Raw genomic sequence first — 24,335 nt, 5'->3', positions numbered from 1 at the left:
TTTTAATTGATCAGTTGCGACCTGAAAACTCTGACACCGGACCTGATCCAGCCAGGTCACTCGATATTATTATTAGTTTACATTTATTTTAATCACATTTCCTACAGTAATACCGTGAAGTAGATGTTAAAATCAACTACACCTTCTCATAATGTTTTATTTTAGTCGTGAAATATTTGATTTGTTGATTGACAGGTCACATAGTTCAACCAAGCGATGCGCGCGCTAAACGCAACATACGCGAGTTAGACTCGCAACGTCAACTGCGCAACGTGCAAATGATGCGAGTCGTATCCTACGAATACGACCCTGCCTTCAGCCACCATTGCCTGGCACCGCCCATCACCGACACTGGAATCATCGCACAGGAGCTGCACAACATTCTTCCCGAAGCTGTCATGCCAGCTGGAGACATTCTGCTGCCTGATGGCACTATCATAGACAACTTTCTGGTCGTCAATAAGGTACCAACGACTATTTCTCATCATTATTAAACAAAAATCAAAATTTAATAATAACTAGTGACCCCCTGGGTTGAAGAACTCGCTCATGAACTGTTGTATTGATCTCTGAAATCCACAACTTGTAACTATACAGAGTGGTGAGAATTATTATGGAAACTGCCAATTCGTTAGCATTTGAATAAATACTACTTCTCTTTAATTCAGTTTCTTTCTAATCATTCAGATTAAAGAAACTTGAAATGTTGTCAAACAATTCACTTTATTTAAATAAAAATTAATATTTTACAGGAGCACACACGGAAGCATGCTCCTGTAAAATATTAATTTTTTTTTAAATAAAGTTGATTGTTTGACAACAATTTCAAGTCTCATCAATTATGGGAGAGTTCCACAAAATTAATATTCACGCTACAATCTTAATTCAAACTTAATAAAAAAATTCAAGTACAGTAGACTGGGGTGACTTTAACCTAAAAGTGACCTTCCAGTATTTAACTAGTAATAGAATCCGAACCAGTTCATCTATGGATTTTCTGCATAAACCATCTGAAATATGATTAATTATCAAAGATGAGGCTTATAAGGCCTAAGATCAAAGATCATAAGGCATAAATGATTAAAGGTCGCCTTGAAATAAGTATTTGTTTTGTCAGTGGGACTTCTTCTAATCTATTCATGCTCTATTAATTGATATGAATGAATAAAAGTGTACTCACCGATATTATAGGTCTTTTAAAAATGGGTTTTCTTATTTCTTATTTGAAGTTTTCCGACAACGAACTCACAGGATGCAACAAGTAGATTTGTTTTATGTCGATAGTTCAACTAATATACCAAGAGTCGACAAGATATCGGTTGTAGAACCTCGATAATGATTAGGCCTACGGCTATCGACGTTAAAAATCGAACAGAGATCGGAGTTGAAAGGATTTGAATATTTCTCTGTGAGGTAGGCCAAAGTCACCTCGCGGTAGACAAAGTCACCCCGGTTGACGGTACCCTTTTAAAATGTTTTATCTATCCACCACAACATACTCAAGAATTACGAATCAAGAGTACTTGAGAATTCTCATCAAAAAGTAAATGTTTTTTAAATATGTACTTCTTAACAGAGTATCTAAACTTGAGAATTTGTTTCATTGTTCATAACTTTCATTTGTGTCATTTATATTCAAAAACAACTGATAACTATATAACTTTCATTTGTTTCATTTTCTAGAATTTGTTTATAAGGTTGTTTCAGTCTATCAATAGTAGTAGCTCTGTATGGAAAAAAGCCTATATTTGATAATGTACTCAGTTACTTTTTTAATATCGTGTTCTCTGGATTTTATTGTTATTTTATTATTTAGCATATGGCTGTTAGCTGTTTATTCAATATAAGAAAAGTGCCTTGTGAACAAAGATTCCTATAATTTGATGAGAGTTCTTTTATTGAAGGTATAACCAGAGACGAATAATGCAGTTAACGGTTTCTTTTCTCCATGGCATAACTTTGCCGAGCGAAAAATTGAGTAGAATGTAGGGGTTTTCACACCAATACAGAGACCTCTCAAACTTGAAATAATTATTATTATCAGAAGTAGTCCACTCAAGACAGACATGAAAAATGGGGCGGGCTTGCTAAATAAATTGTAGCTCTGATTTTCAATATGTTGTTTGGATACTTAAAGGAAATCCAGAAACAATTTTTACATGCAAAATTATTATTTTTAATACAGGTTTTTAATTACAGAGAACCCCTCAAGCTTGAAATAACTTATTATAAGTAGTCTAGTTCAATTAATAAAGACATGGAGAGTGGGGTGTGCTTGTAAATAAATTGTAGTTCTGATTTTTAATATGTTGTTATTGGTATTTGAAAGAAATACCCAGAGCAAATTTTTACATGCAAAGTTTCTTTTTGTTAAATACAGGTTTTTAAATACAGAGAAACCCTCAAGCTTGAAATAACTTATTAGAAAAAATAGCCCACTCAGAACAGACATGAAAAATGGGGTGCTACATAAATTGTAGTTTTAAATTTCAATATGCTGTTTGGACACATAAAAGAAATCTAGAAACAATTTTTACATGCAAAGTTTCTTTTTGTTAAAAACAGGTTTTTGAATACAGAGAAACCCTCAAACTTGAAATAACTTATTATAAGTAGTCAAATTGATACAGGCATGAACAATGGTGTATGTGTGTAAATACATTGTATTTCTGATTTTCAATATGCTGCTTGGATACATAAAGGAAATCTAGAAACAATTTTAGCATGCAAAGATTTATTTTTGCCAAGTATAGGTTGCCCAAAAGTCCTCAAATTTTCAGTTCTTCTTCCAGTTGTCTACTTATTTTGTTGAGATTTTATTATCCACTCTTGTTAACTAAGTTTTTGTGATCTACTTTTCTTGTACTGTTTGTATTATTTATATATCTTTTCTAATTTCTCTATATTGTATTAATATTATTGAATTTGCTTTGTCACAGTTTCGGCATGAATAAATAATCTGAGTTTTATCACCAATTAATGACTAGAAATAATTTTTTTTTCAAAACGTTACGCTTTTGTTACAGGAACGTATTCTAATGGAAAGCGTTGGAGCTGTCAAGGAATTATGCAAAGTGACGGATAACTTGGAAACAAGGATAGATCAGTTGGAGAGAATCAACAAAACGCTAGTCAAGTTGAAGAGCAATAATACCTCTACCAGTAAGTACTGTAGCTATTGTAAAGTATTACAAGCTCTATTGAGCTCATTAGTTTCTTCATGAAGAAAGCTTCAATACATACATACACCTTACAAATTTGAAGAGACTTAACATGACTAACATGAGACTAACATGAGACTCAACAGAGACTTGACATGATTAGATATTCAAATCTCAAATTCTTTATTCAAGACAAACAGATACATCCCAAAAAGAAAATACAATATTGTTTTCAAATTTCTAATTTGTGTTATATGTAGGCTACAGTGCCCCAATTAACATTCTGTCCTGTTGTGTCGTGTCGGTGAGAAATCGGTATGGAAACGGCCAATGGCTGATTGGCTTAGCGTATCGACAATGTTAAAATCTGTTGTAAACAACCATCACCACAAGCTGATTTTGTACATACTTCACACTTGTTTCACATGGTCTTTCTCATCTATTCATTACAATAATCTTACTTTCAACAAATATCCACTAAATTAGTTATTCATTATTAAGCAATCTTTGTTTACAGATTCCTTTGAACATCACAAGGATGATATCTTTTGTCTCCCATATCTCACAATGGAACATGTTCTTGAACCAAACTTATCAACTTTTCATTGTCCATATAGTTACAACTTTATTAAACAGAGCAACTTCAAAAAACAAACAAGACTGTGAAACAATTTTAGGTTAGGAACACTTTGTTGTCTCAGCTCGACTAGTTAGTTCGGCCGGATACAGCCGGAAAATCCCATTCAATTCGGATCGGAGATGGCCGTGCATGGCCGTATGAACCTGTTGCAATGGACGAGCATCTATTCCTTTCTTTGTTGGGGGATTGTTCGGACGAATTTGGTAGTTTTCGGCCGATGCTAGTTCGGACGAAAACGGTTCTAGTGGACGGCCCACCTAAGTCGGCGTAAATCTTATTGGATATTTAGCCAGTTTCATCAATTTCACAGCCGAACTTTGTTACAAATGTACGAAAATAAAATGAAAAAATGTTTCTGAACACTATATATTTCAAGTGCCTAGTTTATTATTTGTTATCTTGTTGAATTGTTGCATGGAAATTATGTAGTAAATTATGAGCAAAATCGTCTTTCAAGAACTAAGAATAAAATCATTTTTCATTTTTTTCTATTTCAGTTCAGAAATCAAGCTTTAAGAGCGGGAAAACGAAAGCGAGCAATGGAAAGCAAGCAATGCCTTACAATCAGCTAATTCAAATTGTCATTGTTATCCTTGTTCTCATCATGGCGTGTTGGTAAGTAATAAAATCAGTTATTTCTCATGTCGAATTGCTTGTGAGTAGTTCAAATAAATAGTATGACATTTGCAAAGCGTGTTAGTAGCCCTTTCAAACACTGTGCATACATATTTTGTTCTTATAACATTTTTGTAGTGCTACTCATACTGTGTATCTATATCTCACAACATATATTTTTCCATGGAATATCTCAATAGACTAATTTACTTTCCATCTTGTTGATTTTATGGAATTAAAATTCAAGACCTATATGCAAAAATAAGCTAAAATTCAAGATCTATAGATGAACATGAATAAACAACCATTTGAATGCTCATATTAATGTAATAATATGTTATGTGAAGCTAAATTCAAGATCTATAGATGAACATAAATAAACAACTATTTGAATGCTCATATTAATGTAATTATGTTATGTGAAGCTAATTAATTATGTAAATAAATTTGTTTATTGTGAATAGAAATTTCACATTTCATGGGAAAATGATTTCATGAGGAGTTTCTTTCCAATTCAAACTCATTATCTTTAAAAAAATTCAAGTATAATATTTCACTTGAATTCAAAGGACATATTCTTTTGTCAATGCGATGCTGGTTGGACGATGTCTACATTTTCTCCATCGATTACTCTGATAATAATGCCATTCAAAGCTAGCGAATCATTTATGGATAGTTACTTAAGTAATCAATAAGACTTAGATGGATTTATTCAATTCATTAATTGAGAATCATACAATTTCTAGAAAAGTACCATAGGCTGAAGCCCAAAATGGTTCATATTCTAATCTTTACAACAGTCCAAATGTAGCTAGGTTATATCACTTTCATATTTTTGAGTTTTACTCCAATTTACAATCCAAACAAAATATGACCATCATTGTTATGAATTGTGCATAATTGGATATGAATAAATGTTGAACTATTTTAGGTGCACTATTTTAGTAATAGATCTGTTGACTGGAGTATGTAAATGTTTATGACATAATTATTGATTGAATATTTCCTAATTTCAGCCTAATATCGATGACAGCTTTATATTTCATGGAATTACATAAACGGGACAGACTGGATAAACCACTATACATACACAAAGGAAAGTGAGTGAATTTGTATATTATTTGTTATTCATTGGATAAGTGTAATAAGTGAAAACATAGTTGCAATCAGTTGATAGCATTTCTTTATAGAATCAAATGAAATACAGTAATAAAAAACTGTTTAGTAAAAAGTCAAAGTTCAAATTCAAATCTATGACATTCAAGGTTAAAACTGGTACAAAAGTGTAATAAGTGAAAACAAAGTTGAAAGTTGATGGTATTTTTTTATAGAATCAAATGAAAAACTTTTAGTGAAAATTCAAAGTTTAAATTCAAATTTATGATATTCAAGTAAAGTTTTTATCATTGGAATTCAATGTGACTTGAAACACAAATTAAATTTCAATTCTTAATTTTTTGGAATTTGTCTAAATAATTTTTCATGTTTGCAGTGATTACATAAAAAGGTTTCGCTCTACCACTATGACATTCCTGTTAGATGTAAGGGAAACGGAACAAAAGAAGTCCTATATGACCACTTCAGCTCCAGACAGGTAATTTATATATGAAAACGTTCTTACACGTTGTTTAAAATGATGCTAATGAGTTTTATACTCTTTCAATGCTTGAGGCTCTAATACTCTGAGGCCTGTTCATCAAAACTAATTGATCTTCCACTAGTGGCGAGCGTGATTAGCTTTCTGCCACCACTTGGGTTTGTAAGGTGTTCTTGAGAGATAACCTAATATTGTAAATTAATATAATTATCTGGTGGATAGTCATCAAAAGGAAACTCAGATGCTTTGAATGAAAGAATTTTAATGTTTGAAAATATAAAATTTAGATTCTATAAGAATATAACATACAGAGATTATTAGTTCAATAAACATACAACATTGGATAACTCAAATAATATAATTTTATAAATGTATTTTCAAATAGTTTTGGGGATAATTGAAATAAGAATTTGAGCTACTCGCTCAAGACAAATAACTATGGTGTTTTATTTCATCTTATTCTGACGTGTTCCTTGAGGTTTCTCATGGCTTGGCTGGAGCCCTTTACTAAGCTCTTTCTGAGGGCAAGACCTTTTCCTTTCTACTGGACGAAAATTCCCTTCAACACAATTTTAGTCCAACCGAACTGCGTTGGTTTGTGTTGGCGAAATGATGAATCCCAGGCTACTGACTACTTTTGGTTGACTGTCGTCTGCTGGTATTCATTAGCATAGATAAACAATAGCCTAAGTAGATATCCCATGGTATAGGGCGTTTATGTCACAACTTTTACTGTTATCTCAAGCCGATTATTATCGATTACTGTCGATTTTTACTGTTTTGTTGGGGTGAGAGTGTATGAACGGCACAGTATGAGAGACTACCAGCGTCACACAGTTTCACGGGAAAGAACTACGTGGACTATCGGCTTGAGATAAGACTAAAAGTTTCAACATAAACGCCCTATACCATGGGATATCTACTCATGCTATTGTTTATCTATGTCATTAGTTAACTGAAACTGAAACTTATTAACTTTATGATACTTGGACCTGAACTTAACTTTATTTCAAAGTTTAGCAGATAAAATACTCTCAACTTGAAGTTATCTACTACAAAAATCAATTATTAGTATGAATCGAATGCAGACTTCACTCTAGTATGGGCGATATATTTCTTCGTACTTGACTTCGAATAAAATCATTTAATCCAGTCTTTAATATCTTATGTTTATGTGTATTTTCAGATGGTTTATCTGTCAAGTTGATACTCTTTAATTTCAGTTAAGTGAATATTGGAAATTGAGTGCTAACAGTAACTATTCATTTTAGGTTCTCTTAATTTTATGTAAACAAAGGTTGATATTTTGGAGTCTCACTTGATATTCATCTTGACAGGATGTAAGGTGTAACTTTATAGTGTAACTCTACTGTGTTATTTATCTTGATAGCATACTTTACACGGATCTGATAGTATGATCAAATTTTGTAATTATTGTAATATACCTTCACCTTTTCATTTCTCATGTCGATTAATTCAATTTATTTCCATATTTCAGATCACTTTTCACGAGCGAATCTGTAATAAACCATTTGGCAGCTCCTTGTAGTTTTTCACATAAATGCCAGGTAATTATTCTGATTAAATATTATCAATTTCCATCTGTATATGTATCTTATATGTATCAATGTATGAATAAATAAATCAATAATGAATATAATCATCATATAATTATAATGACAATAAAAAAATCCCATGAGATGAAGAAGTCTCCTAAGAGCCACATCTAGAATAATAAATCATAGTAAATGTCTATTGAATTCTAGATAAAATTCAAGATAAAATTATTCTGATGTTTATTGGAAAAGTAAAACTATCTTCATCAATGTCATCATGCCACACTGAGTACCGCCGCCAGTAAAGTATCTTTAAGTATCTTAAGTATCTAAAGTATCTAGTAGAAGTTTTTTAGCACACTGAGCTCGCGCCCGCGGCGATACTCTATAATTATTAAGGTCTTTATAAACCTAGCTACGCGTCGTTAGGAATACAGTCCGGGTCCTGTAGCTTTGCCTATCGGAGGAGGGCCAGTGGGCCACTAGACTACAATACTACCCAAACAAAAACATCCAACAGTTTTAAAAATGTATCTTTCCATAAGCAACAGATGCTCTTTTGTATCTTCTCAGAAGCAACGTGTTGCATCTGAGAAGATACACAAAGATCTTCAAACTATCTTTTCATAAGCAACAGATGCTCTTTTGTATCTTCTCAGAAGCAATGCATCCGAAAAGATACACAAGGAGCTTTAATGTATCTTTTCATGAGCAACAGATACTCGCGTGGTTAGGAATACAGTACGGGTCCTGTAGCTTTGTCTATCGGTGGAGGGCCACTGAACTACAATACTACCCAAACAAAAACATCTTACAGTTTTGAAAATGTATCTTTCCATAAGCAACAGATGCTCTTTTGTATCTTCTCAGAAGCAACGTGTTGCATCTGATAAGATACACAAAGATCTTCAAACTATCTTTTCATAAGCAACAGATGCTCTTTTGTATCTTCTCAGAAGCAATGTGTTGCATCCGAAAAGATACACGAGGAGCTGTAATGTATATTTTCATGAGCAACAGATACTCGCGTGGTTAGGAATACAGTCCGGGTCCTGTAGCTTTGCCTATCGGTGGAGGGCCACTGGACTACAATACTACCCAAACAAAAACATCCAACTGTTTTGAAAATGTATCTTTCCATAAGCAATAGATGCTCTTTTGTATCTTCTCAAAAGCAACGTGTTGCATCTGAGAAGATACACAAAGATCTTCAAATTATCTTTTCATAAGCAACAGATGCTCTTTTGTATCTTCTCAGAAGCAACCTGTTGTATTTGATAAGATACACAAAGATCTTTAAACTATCTTTTCATAAGCAACAGATGTTTTTTGTATCTTATCAAAAGTAACGTGTTGCATCCGATAAGATACATAGGGAGCTTTAATGTATCTTTTCATAAGCAAAAAAGCAACAGATCATCTTTTGTACCTTCTCAAAAGCAACGTGTTGGATCCGAAAAGATACACAAGGAGCTTTAATTTATCTTTTCATAAGCAACAGATGCTCTTTTGTATCTTCTCAGAAGCAAAAAGTTACATCCGAAAAGATACACAAGGAGATTTTTGGAGTTACGTCCTTTTAGCACAACACAGCCTATCAGCTGACATTCGTTCAACATGTTCTTTCCATTGTTGGTGATACGTTGCAACTTTCTCATTCATGAACAGTCTCTGTGTGCAGAGAGATTCCTTCAAGGAAGGAATGTAGGGAGCTTCCTCCATCTAGGGATCTAGGGTCTCTGAAGCCTGATGATTTTGCAAAGCCGTGAATATCACACCGCGAACGATAGTTTGCCTTTATGCCGTTTCAAAGTCACGGAGGCAGAGCTACGGGACGCGAACTGTATTTTTTTCAGAAGACGTAGTCGTCCTATCTCTCAATGTTGAATAAATCCATGCTACGCTGGTGGTCCATGGCGTAGCGTGGATTCAACATTGAGAGATGGTCAGGTTAGGTTACTGACGGCTATATCTTTCCAACACATATTTCTAGGTGTGAAAAGACCATTAGTGGGATGAGACCGGCGATCATAGCGCTGCACTTTAAATCTTGCTCACTGTCAGATAGAAAGTACTGAGCTTGAATATTTTTGTATTGTGAATTTTTCAAATCATTGAAAGACTCATTTTTATTGGACCAAATTGTAATGAAGATCAGCTAAAGTTAACATATGTGCTTGAAAATATTTCAAATCAGATTCCAAGTGAATTAGGAAGTTTAGTATAAAAATTCAGGCTAAACGTACAATATCGAAATAACTTTTCCAACTCATATCATTTATAGTGGGGTGTATATTTATTGATTTAATTATCTATACCTATTAAGAAATTGTTCAATGCATAAAACCTCTTTAATAAAAAAACAAAGATATTGACAAATTTCACTAAAATTGCAAATTTAGTGAAATTTGACAATATCTTTAGAGATTTTACAACATCACCATCAATTCTACTAATTTTATTAAAACTTCTTTGTTTTATTTGTATTGAATGTTATAGTATCCAAATTTGTATTGTAATTGTTTTGATGTATAAACTCTGATTTTATTGGAATTGAACTATGCAACAATTTAAAAAAAAATACTTAGCAGAGAACATTCTAAATTTGTTATTAAATTTTAGTTCATAACAGTTGAGAGCAATGCAACAGTTTTGAAGAAATTACTTACCAGAGAAAATTCTAAATTTTTTACTAAATTTGAGTTCATAGCAGTTGAGAGCTATAGGTTTCTTTTTTATAATCCCGAATCAAATTTTTCTGATATTTTTTACTTTTAATTTCTGTTACAACATCTTGTTCAATTAATGGTTCGTATAGAGATAATATTGTTTTATCTAAAAATAAATTTTAAACTGGAAAAGATGCCTGCTAATAAACTTTTCTCAAATTAGAAGATTGCTTGTTGTTTTTCTCATTCTTCAAATGCAAAACAATAATTTTTATTTTCTTGTATCAGATGTTCTGTTGTGATCAGGATCAAGTGAAAGGAAGTCCGCATTACATGGGAGATCAATATCATTGTAAGTATCAGACAGAACAAAGTGAATGACACTACTATAGTAAGATTCACTTCATTCTGTCAGCAGCTTTTACAGATGCTTACTTTCCTTGTCTTACACGAGGCAGTTGCCAATGCTGTATCTCACTCACTTCCCAATATCACAAATGTTCGATAATTTAAGACTTTCAGTGAATTTTAGAATCAGCATTGAAATTTTTGATTTGAGCCGAGGCTATTATTTCAAGCAAATATTACAATTTATATATATCAAAGTTCTGGTGGTGTTTATATATTCACAAGTTGAAACTGACACTCGAATTCAATCCAACTAAAATTTATAGATTAGTTGACTATCCATGCTCATCGATTATAATATTGCTGAATTTAAACTAAAAGCATGGAAAGTATTGATGATCTACTCTATTATTTTGCTTAGATAACTTGAATATAGTATGTGTTGGATGACACCGTATTGTCTGATATTTGAGCATCAGAAAATTCATTGATTCATGTGTAAGATATATTTGAAAAACACAGTTTTATTTTGTCACATCCACATTTATTAGACATTAATACAGGACTGCAGTTTCGTGTTGAAACCAACCCATCTTCAGCTGTAGTGAGTGATGTGACAAAATAAAACTGTGTTTCCAATTATAGAAAAATTTCACAATATCAATTCTCATTCAACAAGTTTTATAAGATATATCTTATTCCTTAATTTGGAAAATATTTATCAAAAAATGTCCTGAGTTGTAAAATATTACTAAAACTGTGTTTTAAATTAAAGAAAAATTTCACAATATCAATTCTCATTCAACAAATTTTATAAGATATATTTTATTCCTTAATTGGTAAAATTACTAAACTATTTATTTCCTTTCAGTTCGACCTGAGATAACTCCTGCAACTAATGCTATTGAAGATATCAGTGAAAACAGAGGTGTACGCAGACAAAAACAGGTTCGTTGAATTATCAGTTTACTATTAGTTATGTGTACACAGCCTCCTCTAATAAAATGCCATGCCCTAGGGAGAGTTATATATTTAAATGACGAAGTATATATAGTTGATTAAAAATTGAAATTCCTTGAAATGTATATTATTCAGGTAATTTGACTCTTTCCAAAAACTCATTGAAGATATTAAGTTGTATTTGACTCATATTATTAAAAATTCCATTAGCTTGAAAAATACATAAAATAAACACTTTCTGACCAACGGCTGGTTTTGGCGGAAATTGCAGACAACTATATAATTTACTCTATAATTTTGCTGTATTGTAAGCTATTGTATATAAGTGTATAAGCCAGTATGTATTGTAATCTACATAAATAAAGTACTCAATTAATCAATCAATCAAACAACTGGAAAAGGAAGTGAGCATTCGAGGTTTTTGAGGCATTCTGTAGTAAGCTCCAATGACGGTCAACTTAAAGTACAGCATTTAAGATGTCCAATACTCCAGAATCTTTACACTAGAAAATTCAGTTAGTTTGAATTTGTTGTCGCATGATATACCTGGTGACGTCTACAGGAGCCAGACTTTACACTATCAACATTTTGCTCAACATGTCTAACGTTGCATCAAGTCTACCATTTGTGTACACTGTCGGCAGATCATAGACGGTGATTTGGTCTCGCAACCAGCCTGTAGACAAGAATTTGTTAATAGATATGTCTCGTAGACAACCTGAGACACTTTTCTGAGACCAAAATCGCGCAACATGTCTCCTATAGTGAGGTCCACGTTATAATGGCAGTGGAGAAAGATAGGAGAAAAACGTTTCCGATCCTCTGTCTTGTCAATGCCTTCTATAGACGGTAGCTGATACAGGTTTATTGATGTAATATTAACGTTTCATTCTCGTTTAAAATAATCAATTATATTTTATTAAGCAAGAAATATATTTTTCAATAATTTCATAATGAATTTTCCTAATTATGATGAAATATTTTGTTAATTAATGATTAATTCCACAGTGTTGAAAGATGATCTGGCAACAGAGCAAAGCGAGAAATAAATAGCACTATCCGCTTTGCTGAGTGATAGACAAGGATAGCAATACCATTGCTAATCAAACATTGCCATTATAACGTGGACCTCACTATAGTGCGGTTTAGCAGAGAAAAGCCATATAGATATTCTATGGTACTAGCCTTGAGTAACCTAGTACTTCACGAACAAAATTTTTGAAAGTCTCTGAAGCGCGGGCATGTTTCATAAACGTCCAGTAGTCCCTTAATTTGGAGAGAAATTATGAAAATCATTGTTACGCAAATGCTACTCTTCATTTCAAGAACTCTTCATTTTTCTGACTGCAGGATTCTTCAGGAAACAATCTGAAGTCTCATCGGAATAAACTGGACAGCCTAAGGCGAGATAAAAGAGAAGAGGAGTGGCTTCATATGGATATAAACATTTACCCAAGTTCTGAAACTTTCACTGGTAGTGGTAAGAATTTTAAGCAATTATTATTGAATTAGACTATATAAATTTGATTGGCTGCACTGAGAGATCAAGGGTTTTCAATTTTTTTCTTGAACGTAACTAGTATGTTAACCTATTGTTTAATCATGATAATAATTTTTTTATTGTGGATAGTGCCCACATGAGAGTTTTTTAGCTTGTGCATTGGTGATGAAATTAGTGCGTGGTTGATTGATGAGATAATCAAACGTCCATGCCTGCCGGCGGGATTCGCATCCAAAAAAAAACTTTCTTTTAAAAATGCTGTTTTATAAAACCTAACTGCTATTTTAAAGTATTCATACTTCATTGCCTAATTCCGTGTAAGGGCAGATCAATTTCCCTCATTCAGATTTTGTTAATGAACTAATTTTACTTTACAATAATTTGTTATCCATCATCATCATAATCAATGAATTTGAAATCTGTTCTGAATTCTCTATTTTCTAAAATTATTGTACTTTCCCTTCAGAATATTGAACAGTTTCTATGAGACATCAATCTATACCTGCATGACATCTCGTCTCAGCTGAGTTTTTGCCCATTTGAAGGTTATAAGGTGTTCAATAAGAAGGAAAAATAGAGGAAGGTACTGTAAAGAATGAACTTTTGTCCTTAGCAGTTTGGACATCATGATAAAACGAAATATGTGGCAAAAATTGTATTTGTACACTTGCAAAAAATTGTTATTTTTTGCAATTCTTGTAATACTTGTTGACCCACTTGTAATACTGAAACAATAGTTGATCCTTGAACTTGATTTTTGCAGATTCGGAAGTATCAGTGGTCCTAGTGGGAAATAATTTCACCTGCTTCCTTGGTTCGGACTATTGTGATTCTGGAGATGTGGAGTATCTCACATGTCCAATAGTCACACCCAACAACTTCACCTATATTTTCCCTATGAACAAATACTTCTCAGATTCCTTCATTGTTCGATTCTTGTGAGTTTTTATTTCTAGACTGCATTAACTTGATGATACAGTACAAATTACTCCAAGTGTTGGTAAAATTATTAGAAACTATTGCAGTTGACTAACTGCTGGAGTATTATAATAATTATTATTTCGAATATCAAATGAAAGCTATATAAATAAAACTAAGGACTTATGCTACTGCAAATGTTGGCCAGAGAACTAGATAGAAGAAGGAAATTCGTTGAGTGAAACCACCCAAGAAACTGAGAGGTGCTGGATTCGATTCCCGGTCTAGGTACAGTTTTTTGTACAGTTTCACTCAACGAATTTCCTTCTGCTATCTAGTACTCCGGCCAATATTTTTTTTTGTATAGTTTCACTCAACGAATTTCCTTCTGCTATCTAGTACTCCGGCCAATATTTGCAGTAGCAGAAGTGTTTAGTTCTACCTATAAGCTTTTACTGGATATTAGAATTAATTATTACATTATCCATGCTTGCAGTGATAAAAATTATGTTTTTGGACTCGGGGGACCTTGAAACGTATAGATAACTTGAAATTAGGGTACCTTAATTTTTCTGAAAACAATACTTTCCTTACCTATGGTAATAGGGCAAGGAAAGTAAAAATCTGTTTCCTCGTCTGAAATAGTATTATATCACATAAATTTTGTTTGTATTAAACTAGATATTTTATCACTTTAACCGAAACATGGTCAGAACTGGCCTAAATCGAAACATCCGGTCTCACAGACCGGGTCTTGCTTAAAGTGTTATATTTGATTTATTTTCCACTAAATATGAATTTAAATATTTTTCATTGGTAAATTTCAATAATTATAGTTTCATAATATAGATTTCAGTTGCAAATTGAATGATGGAAGAATAGAAAAAAATTTGGAAACATTGACATGTAATAAATGTATAATGTTGGATGTAAGTACACACACAATAAAAAAATCTGGTGTGGCGCACTCACACAACTTTCCTTGCCGTTATGAAAATTTATCACCTGACGCTAGTGTACACGCGCATCTCAAGTCTACTATTCAAAGATCTGCCAGCTGGTGACAGGACAATAACGCTGGAGACACACGAAGTCTGCTATCTCTCCATAGTGAATGATTTAATAGAATCAACTGTTGCCAACAGTTTGCATTATTGAATAAACACATTTTCTCGAATTTCGAGCTTATTTCCAATTTTAGGTGAAAATGTCACTGAACATTAATTGTAGAGATTTTCATGCTCAATCTTTTCCACTTGAATTTTTTTGTTTAAATTGTGTCTGAAGCCTGATAATTGGGAATCTAAAATCACACTTTGCATTGATGGGGCGGAGCTCCTGAAATTTTTACAGATATGGGACTTGTGGCAGTTGATAAAACTTATCAATGACTATTTTAGGTATAAATTTGATCGAAATCGTTGGAGCCGTTTTCGAGAAAATCGCGAAAAACCCTGTTTTTGACAACATTTTCGCCATTTTAGCCGCCATCTTGAATTGGATTTGTTCGTATCGGATCCTTATGGGGAAAGGACCTTAAGTTCCAAATTTCAAGTCATTTCGTTAATTGGGAGATAGATATCGTGTACACAGACGCACATACACTCATACACACACACACACACACACACACACACACACACACACACACACACACACACACACACACACACACACACACACACACACACACACACACACACACACACACACACACACACACACACACACACACACACACACACACACACAGACCAATACCCAAAAACCACTTTTTGGACTCAGGGGACCTTGAAACCTATAGAAATTTAGAAATTGGGGTACCTTAATTTTTTTCGGAAAGCAATACTTTCCTTATCTATGGTAATAGGGCAAGGAAAGTAAAAATCCGTGTAAGATATACTATCAGTTACTACTCAGAACAAAAATCATGGAGAAATATTCTATCAATATAGGCTTTATAGCAAAACTGAAAGGTAATCATTGAAAATAATAATCTTTTTCATTGTTACCAAGAAACTTGTTTGAGCAAACGTTTTCAGTCTCCAGATATTTTATTAGCAAGAAAAGTTCATAAATAACTATAGTGGTCGGAATCATCTATTTCGTCAAGTGAATGTTTACTTGATAAACGTGAATTGGGGACTGACGAGCATTGTTGTAGAATGTTGAGGAATAGTGGGGGAGAAGGTATTTGGGGAGCGGGCAGTAATTTTTGATTCACAATTTTACCACTCTTTTGAATAAGGGACAAAAAACTATGGCTATCTTTCTCGATTTGGCTAAGGCGTATGATACGGTGTCTCATATTCAATTACTCCGTAAACTGGAAAGAGTTGGGATTAGAGGAACTCCATTAAAAGTATTCGAGAGCTACCTCTCAAATAGGGTGCAAATTTTAACTCTCAATAATGAGAACGACGTTAGTAGGATGCCACTTTCCGGGTACGGCCTACCCCAGGGTACAGTACTATCGCCTATTTTATTCCTCGTCTACGTAAATGAGCTACTGAAATTGGAGCTAAATGGTGGGGAGACTTATTCTTTTGCTGATGACACTGTGTTATTATTTGGAGGCAATACATGGCATAACGTTTATGAAGCCGCCACAAAAGGCTTCTCCACATTAAAGAGATGGCTGGTCATAAATTCCCTTAGTCTCAATGTAAAAAAGAACAAAGTACATAGCATTTTCAAGAAACATTACTGGACATGAAATCACAAACTGTCTACTCAGATTACACATGAGTTGTAATGTTGACAACCATGTAGTATGTGATTGTCCTGAAATTGAGAGAACAAGTCACTTGAAATACCTAGGGGTAATAATATTGAGGAAGGTTTCAAATGGAAAAGACACATAGATTACTTATGCAATAGACTGAAATTTGTATCATATAAATTCTTTAAATTACGATCAGTATTGAAGGTAACTGTGATGAGAATGTTATACTTTGCTATAGTTCAGTCGATACTGCAATATGGGTTAATAGTTTGGGGAGGTACCTTCAACTCTCACCTCTCTACACTATTTATTGTACAGAAAATGATTGTCAAGACAATTTTAAATAGACCAATATTATACCCTTCAATGAGTGCATTCAGTGATCTGAAAGTCATGACTATCCGCCAACTGTATGTGCTTAACATCCTCAAATATTTCAATAGATATAACAACAACTTTAAAAAATCAATAGCGAAACACATAAAACAAGATATAATGAACATAAATTTGAATGCTATGTTTCAAAACTCACTTTAATTCGAAAACAACTGATTTATATTGCACCAAGAATAATAAATTGTATCACAAACGATCTCATAAATCAACAAATAATAACGAAGTATATTACATTGAAAATAAAAAACTGGATAATCCAAGAATATTATTTTGATATATAGCTAATATAAAATAATATAGCTTATATATTATATATAATAATATAGCAAAATATTATAGCTTCCATTTTGAAGGTCTCTTGGGAAATATATATTTTTTTTACATATTGTTGAAGGATGTGTATGATTAGAATTACATATTTTTAGAAATCCTCGAGTGCAGCATTTATTTTATTTTTATTCTTTATTCATTCCTCTCTTAGAATTGGGGCGCTACTCCTACTGGCGGACAAGTTCTCACTTATGCCAGTAGATTTCCACCAAGCTTATGCTATTTGAAGTGTTGAATGATAATCCTCAATCCATTCAGTTTGATTGTGTATTATTATAGCTCTTACTAGTTAGGGATAGAAGTATTATTGCTATTATGTTTTAATTATCATTTTCAGTAAGGAATGTTTTTTATTTGAATTGATTGTGGTGAATTGCATTTGTGTGTTATAATTACATGTTTGTACCTACTGTGTGGAAATAAATTTGAATTTGAACTATAGAAAAAATAATTTTGCCTCTGGTCTCACAGACCGGTGTTTCGGTTAAAGTGTTATTATTATTTTATATTAATAAGTTAGTATCATATTAAATTAATAGAATATATAGGTGTTCGGTACGATCTGGGTAGTTCTTAGTCTGCGAGTATCATAAACACCTTTTAGGGAAATTCGCTTACGATAGTTTTCGCCGACATGTTGAATTATACACAACGTCCAACCTGATATGACGGATTCCGTCTTAAACCAACTTCAATTCTCATGGAAAAAGATTTATAATCGTTAGTCTCATATTTTTTAGTAAAATTCATCTTCTTTGTTTCCATAATCTTCTATTTTTTATTGAATTTATTTCTGAATCGCAGGTTCTCAGGTACATGGCGATTGCAGATGGTGGAATTATGTAGAGGACAACAAGGAACTGCAGCATCGCCATTGCAGCATTCACAGGCAAAAGTGCATTCTCCAACCGGACTGCAGTTCTCCGTTAGCCTAGGCCAGAGCAAGGTTGCGTCACTTCACTACAGAGTGCCTCTCCTTGAAACAAATGTGGGTATTTACATTCTCCATACTCAACTGAGCTTGTCATCTTGGAAATGTGCTGATTATTATCCCAAGGCTAGTTTCACACAAATTCGGTTCGGTTCGGTTGCTTTCTGTTCGTTTTCGGCCGATTCCGATAAATGTGGAACGGTGATTCGGTTTGAATTCGGTTCCGAATAGCAACCGCATAGCACCGAACGCCCCCTCGATACGAATAAGTTTTATCATGTTCGAATTCGTTGCTAGGAAACAGGAAACAAAAACAAAGTCTTTCACACGCTTGGTTTTTGTTTTTATTTAAACCTGATATCGTGATTATCTGTTTCAAAATCTTCTATGTCAAAATCATATGGTCAATTCATTTCAGTTGGTTCACTGGATTTTTTTCTCAATGAATACCTAGTTTGCTAAAAAAAATATGAAGAAACCCACTTTTTTGGACTCAGGAGATCTTGAAACGTATAGGAATTTAGAAATTGTTAATTCCTTATTTTTTTTCGGAAAGCAATACTTTCCTTACCTATGGTAACAGGGCAAGGAATTAATAAATTAAAACTCAGGGAGAATTTATATTATTATTTTATTTTTTATGAAAATTACATGATTTTATTAATGGAGAGGAGTGATGAAGGTTATGTACCATGTGTCAAAACAAGAAAAAAATTTTCATTTAAAAAAAATAATCACTCCAAAAACTTCCAAAATTAACATAATCAAAAAGACTATTCAAAGAGTTCAAAATTTGAATTAACTTGAAAATTTTGTAGTTCAAGAAATCACATCTTACTATTTGAACACCAGCTTTTATATTTTAATACCAGCATGGATATTGTGAAAATCCACAGCTGTGTATGAGAAGAAAATACCTAATTAGAACCGTACGAATTAGAACCTGATATGTATGAAAGTCTCATTTGTTTTCGGCAACGAACCGCATTGAAATTTACCGTGTTCCTTTAGCGAGTAATTTTGAGGCTTTCATAGAAACGCTTCTCGGCATGTTTGATGTTTCAAATAGCAATAATAGTACTAATGCTAGCATTATCCTCTGTGGGGACTTCAATGTAAATTTGATTATAGATTCTAACAACAGTATGGTCTTTAAAAATTTGCTGTCAAGTTTCAATCTCAATTTACAATCAATGAAGTTACTAGACCAGGTGAATCTACTCATTGTGAGGGGACGTGTATTGCCAATATTGCTACATCGATTCATCAATTCATTTTGAAAGAATTATCTCAGCAGAGGTTGAGCCGATGATTGTCTCGGATCATTTTGCTTTAGTGCTTAGCTGCCAACTTGATGTGACTGATCCTACAGCTTCAAAATATTCAAGAGGTAACAATAAGTCTAGAAGAATTCTCAGACCACTTAATTACACTAATATTGTTAAATTTCAATCAATAATTGCAAGAACTAATTGGTTAGATGTTTATGCAATCAATAGTATTGAGGATAGATTTTCCCACTTTTTCAATAAATTTCTTTGTATTGCTGATGCAGCTCTTCCCATCAGATGTGTTGAAAGTGGTAGATGTCCTCCAGTAAAATTATTTTGGTACACTGAAGATATTAAAAATATTAAGGAGCAATGTTTACTTATGTACGACCTCTATAAGATGTCCAGTTCTGCCACTCATAAAAGCATATATAATCAGTTGAAAAGATCTTTTAGAAAAATGGTAAAAAAGACTAAACTCTATTACAATAATAATCGTATTTTGCGTGCTAAAAACAAGCCAAGGGAATTGTGGTCAATAGTCAGAGAGAATTGGAATAGGAATGAAGTAGCTAAAGGTGATAAAATATCTAGTCATACACCAGATGGTTTCAATGATTTTTTTATTGACAGTGTAGATGAAAAATTGCGTTCAATAGCAGATCCTGTCCATGACGTTTTTCATTATCTTGACAATTACAAAAAATCAATGCCAAACTCTTCAAAACCCTCTTTCTCTTTTCATCTTACTAGTGTTGAACAGGTTCATAGTGTAATACTATCCTTAAAGAATAGTGCTTGTCTTGATGTGTATTGCTTGAATTCTTACTTGTTGAAACTGGCTTCTCCCCATATTTGTGAAGTACTGTGCTCTCTGTTTAATGATTGTATTCTTGATGGCGTTTTTCCTAATTGCTTAAAAATTGTCAAAGTAATTCCTCTTTTCAAGAAAGGTTCTGCAAGTGAGTATAATAATTTTAGACCGATTTCTATCATTCCAGTTATTTCTAAAATCTTTGAGGTAATTTTGTATTGTCAGATTGTTGAGTTTTTTGAAAATAACTCACTGTTCTCCGATAGTCAATTTGGGTTCAGACCTAATAGAAGCACAAATACAGCTATATCTGAATTCATGGAAAACTGTATCTATTCTATTGATGAGAAGTGTAATCTACTAGGCAGCTTCTATGACATGAGCCGAGCTTTTGATACAATATCTCATCCCATCTTATTACAAAAGCTCAAATTCTATGGTTTTGATGACATGTCAACCAATTTAATTACCTCTTACTTGAGTGATAGATACCAAACTGTTTTTTATGATGGCTGTTTTTCTAATTATTTAAAAGTGTTATCAGGTGTTCCTCAGGGTTCCACACTAGGTCCTATCCTCTTTATTATATATGTTAATGATCTTCCTGCAGCAATCAGTTGTAAAAATGTAAAACCATTAATGTTTGCTGATGATTTAGCTGTTCAAATAAAAAATAATAGTCTTTCTGGTAGCTTGCATAGGGTTAATGAGATAATTGAAGATTGGACAGCTTCTAATTCATTGTGTCTTAATAAGGACAAAACTCAACTTTTAGAATTTGGATTTAGATTACAACCGGACAATGCAAAGTTTCTCGGTATTACAGTTCAAAGCAATTTAAAATGGGACTTACACATCAAAATATTATGTGGCAAACTGTCGAAGGGAATTTTTATGTTAAATAGATTGAAGTTCATTGTTGATAAGAGTGTTTTTTTGTTCAGTGTATTTTGCTTATCTTCATTCTCATTTGTATTATGGTGTTGTTGCCTGGGGTAATGATACGAATGTAACGAAAGTAAACGAGCAGTAAGGGTCATTGCTAATGTGAATAGTCGTTCTCACTGTGTAGATTTATTTTAAAAATTCAAGATTTTGACAGTACCAGCTATTTACATTCTTGAATGTCTTATGTATGTAAAAATTAATTTAGCAACTATTTCTGTAAATAGCAACGTTCACAACCATTACACTAGAAATTCTGAATCGCTTAGAGTGAACCAGTGCAATTATGCAAATACATTGAACTGTTTTAAGGAGTTCGGTATAAGAGCTTCTTGCACATTTAAAAGAGCTAGAAGTAAGTAATTTTAAAAGAGGCATAAAAAAGATGTTAATAGAAATATGTCCATATAGAAAAGAGGAGTTTCTAATTTGAGGGTATTTTGTTTGATGTTTGAATGCTTGTGTTTGTATTATTATTTCTTTGAATGTAAATACTTTTATTTAACATGTTTAATCTATGACGATGCTATGCATTTGTATAAATGTTTTCTGCAATAAAGAAATCTTGAACCGAACCGAATGTGTGTGAAGCTAGCCTAAGTATGGCCCAATTTTAGTGCCTAACCCCAATCTTTTAGGGAAACAAAACCTGATGGATTGGATTTTTTCATTAAAAAATGAAAAGTGATTTTAAATTCAACCTTCTGTGTAGTAGTGGAGGTGATATTCATCAGGAATGAATAACCACTAGCAGTCTTTTTGCTGAGAAAAATACCTTCGGTATAGTTAACTGCAGAAAGATCGGCAGTGAGTTATTATCAAGTTCAATGCCCGGTTACATAGCCTATATGTTAAATTAGAGAATCTGTACGTCTATTAAAGTCAACCGTCATCAAATTACTTCATCAAACGGAATCGATTCCTAGAGAACCAATGAACGAATCAGGAGGTGACAATTCGATTATGTCGTTTTACAGTGGTTAAATTTATTAGACGAATTAAATTTATTAAATTCGTGCAACTGGGCTTAATTCTCTTAAAATAGTATGTTAGACGTTTTTTATTACATATTACTACTAAATTCATAATCACAAAATTAATCGATGAAATAGAAAAATGAAACGACTTGAAGTTGTCAAAACTATATATTTATTTGAAAATCGAGTAACTAGTTTCTTATTTTGCACCATTATTAATCTCATTACTCTCCAATAGACGGCAAATGCTTAACAGTGGGTCAGTTTTTGCACTTAAAAGTTATTATCTTTGAAGATGAGAGCAGAATACCAAACGCTAATCTTATCAATTTCTTGAATTTGCATTTTTATCAACTAAATCTTTATATTGTTTTTCAGTCTGTAAAATCTACTTCTCGATATTTTCTCATTCATGGCTGTCTCTTGAAATGTTATTGATCTGCTAGGATTTTTTTTTATTATTTTATTATGATTGTGTAATTCATATTTTTATAAAAATTTACTGAGAATGTTTTGAAATAGAGACAATCACGATTGTCTGCTGGCATTTGAATATTATGCTTCATATTCTCAAACTACATTCACTACCAATGTGTTTATATTGAAAACCTGAATATGATAATTTATTTTTCAGAATGTTTGCAGCCTGGAAGATAACAGTGCATTTTTAGAATTCAACATGTTATTTTACAAGGAGTGCGACGATTAAGCCTGTAAAGTAGATATCATCTTCAATCCGTCCATCAAAGCATTTATCCAATTGATTCTCCCTCATTTGAATTGAAACTTTAAATTCTCCATCATTTTCACAATTTGTTAATCTAGTCAAAAAGTTTGAAGTTTCTTATTATTGAAAATGTTTACTAATGCCGCGGGACTCCGGAATGTTGGTAGACATGAGCAAACATTAGATCTTTATCTTCTAAGATATTATAAAGTATTATAAGAAGCATATTATACAAATTTATATTCTTATCTTCATGCATTTGGTAACATGTGCATAGAATCATTTGATTGTTTGTATATAAACAATATAATAATTATGTGAATAATCAAACATTCTTTTTTCTTATGTTATTCACCCTACTTTTTCTCAGTGTGTGAATCCTTTCTTTTACGATCGTTTACCCTGCAATATCATTATTTAGGGATATTCAGTGAAACTGGAAAATTGCAATTGTGACTTATCTCTTATTATTCAACTGTCATAAATATGAAGTAAAAATGATGCCATCTTCTGTACAATAAGTGAGAAAATCCATAATTTCCGTAATACAATTTAGTATAAATTTTAATGAATATAAGTTTTGATTATCAGCCCTACTCTTATTTATTGTAAAAATAGGAAAAAACTAGTTTAAATAAATTAACTAAAGTTAATAAGATTTCAAGAGTGACGAAAGAAGAGGATATGTAAAATTGAGATAGCATTGAGAATACACATTTTATTTTTAGAAAAATTATTTTCATATTAACTATACATAATACCGGGTAATTCGGAAAGGACTTAACAACTTTGAATATTCATATAAATCTTATTAAACAAGTTACACAGTTGGTTGCGGTGTTGTTTTAAAGGAAAACACTCCAAGTTTGGACTCGCGTAGTCCGCTAGTGCCTGGTCGCGCCTCACAAGCGCTAGGGGCAGTTACGTAAAAGATGGCTGCCTTCACTGGACCCGAGCGTGCTAGCTGTGTGTTTTGGTTTGAAAAACGGCATAGTGTACCTTGACATGTTGCAAAAATTTTTGATACCACAGATCGATGAGGATGACCAAGAAACGAAATGTTTTCTTTATGCAAGATGGCGCATCACCACACTATCTGACTGACGTCCGAGATTTTCTTGAAGACCGCTTTACTAATCAGTGGATTGGCCGTAATGCGCCAATTGCATGGCCCCCTCGTTCCCCAGACCTAACACCGCTCGATTTTTTCTTGTGGGGTTTCATAAAAGATATGGTGTATGTACCTCCTTTGCC

The 24,335-nt window shown here is 32.8% G+C and overlaps 1 protein-coding gene across 6 annotated transcripts in view; it reads left to right on the top strand.

Annotated features, from left to right (window-relative positions):
• LOC111050162 (myelin regulatory factor-like protein) overlaps positions 1-23,411 on the top strand; it is a 71,688-nt gene extending 48,277 nt beyond the window's left edge. For all 6 annotated transcript variants that reach the window (XM_039442706.1, XM_022336433.2, XM_022336431.2 and 3 more), the window contains 12 exons: positions 196-464; positions 3,027-3,162; positions 4,299-4,416; positions 5,433-5,516; positions 5,909-6,010; positions 7,512-7,581; positions 10,527-10,590; positions 11,458-11,534; positions 12,897-13,026; positions 13,811-13,985; positions 18,221-18,404; positions 22,989-23,411. In XM_039442706.1, coding sequence (XP_039298640.1) covers positions 196-464; positions 3,027-3,162; positions 4,299-4,416; positions 5,433-5,516; positions 5,909-6,010; positions 7,512-7,581; positions 10,527-10,590; positions 11,458-11,534; positions 12,897-13,026; positions 13,811-13,985; positions 18,221-18,404; positions 22,989-23,063 — 1,484 coding nt within the window. In that variant the 3' untranslated portion in view covers positions 23,064-23,411. The remainder of the gene's footprint in view (positions 1-195; positions 465-3,026; positions 3,163-4,298; positions 4,417-5,432; positions 5,517-5,908; positions 6,011-7,511; positions 7,582-10,526; positions 10,591-11,457; positions 11,535-12,896; positions 13,027-13,810; positions 13,986-18,220; positions 18,405-22,988) is intronic.
• The last annotated feature ends 924 nt before the right edge of the window (positions 23,412-24,335 follow it).

The sequence above is a fragment of the Nilaparvata lugens genome, chromosome X (genome assembly GCF_014356525.2).
Source record: "Nilaparvata lugens isolate BPH chromosome X, ASM1435652v1, whole genome shotgun sequence".
Taxonomy (NCBI): Eukaryota; Metazoa; Arthropoda; class Insecta; order Hemiptera; family Delphacidae; genus Nilaparvata; species Nilaparvata lugens.
The sequence above is the reverse complement of the archived record's forward strand: the minus strand, read 5'-3'. Positions and strand labels throughout refer to the sequence as shown.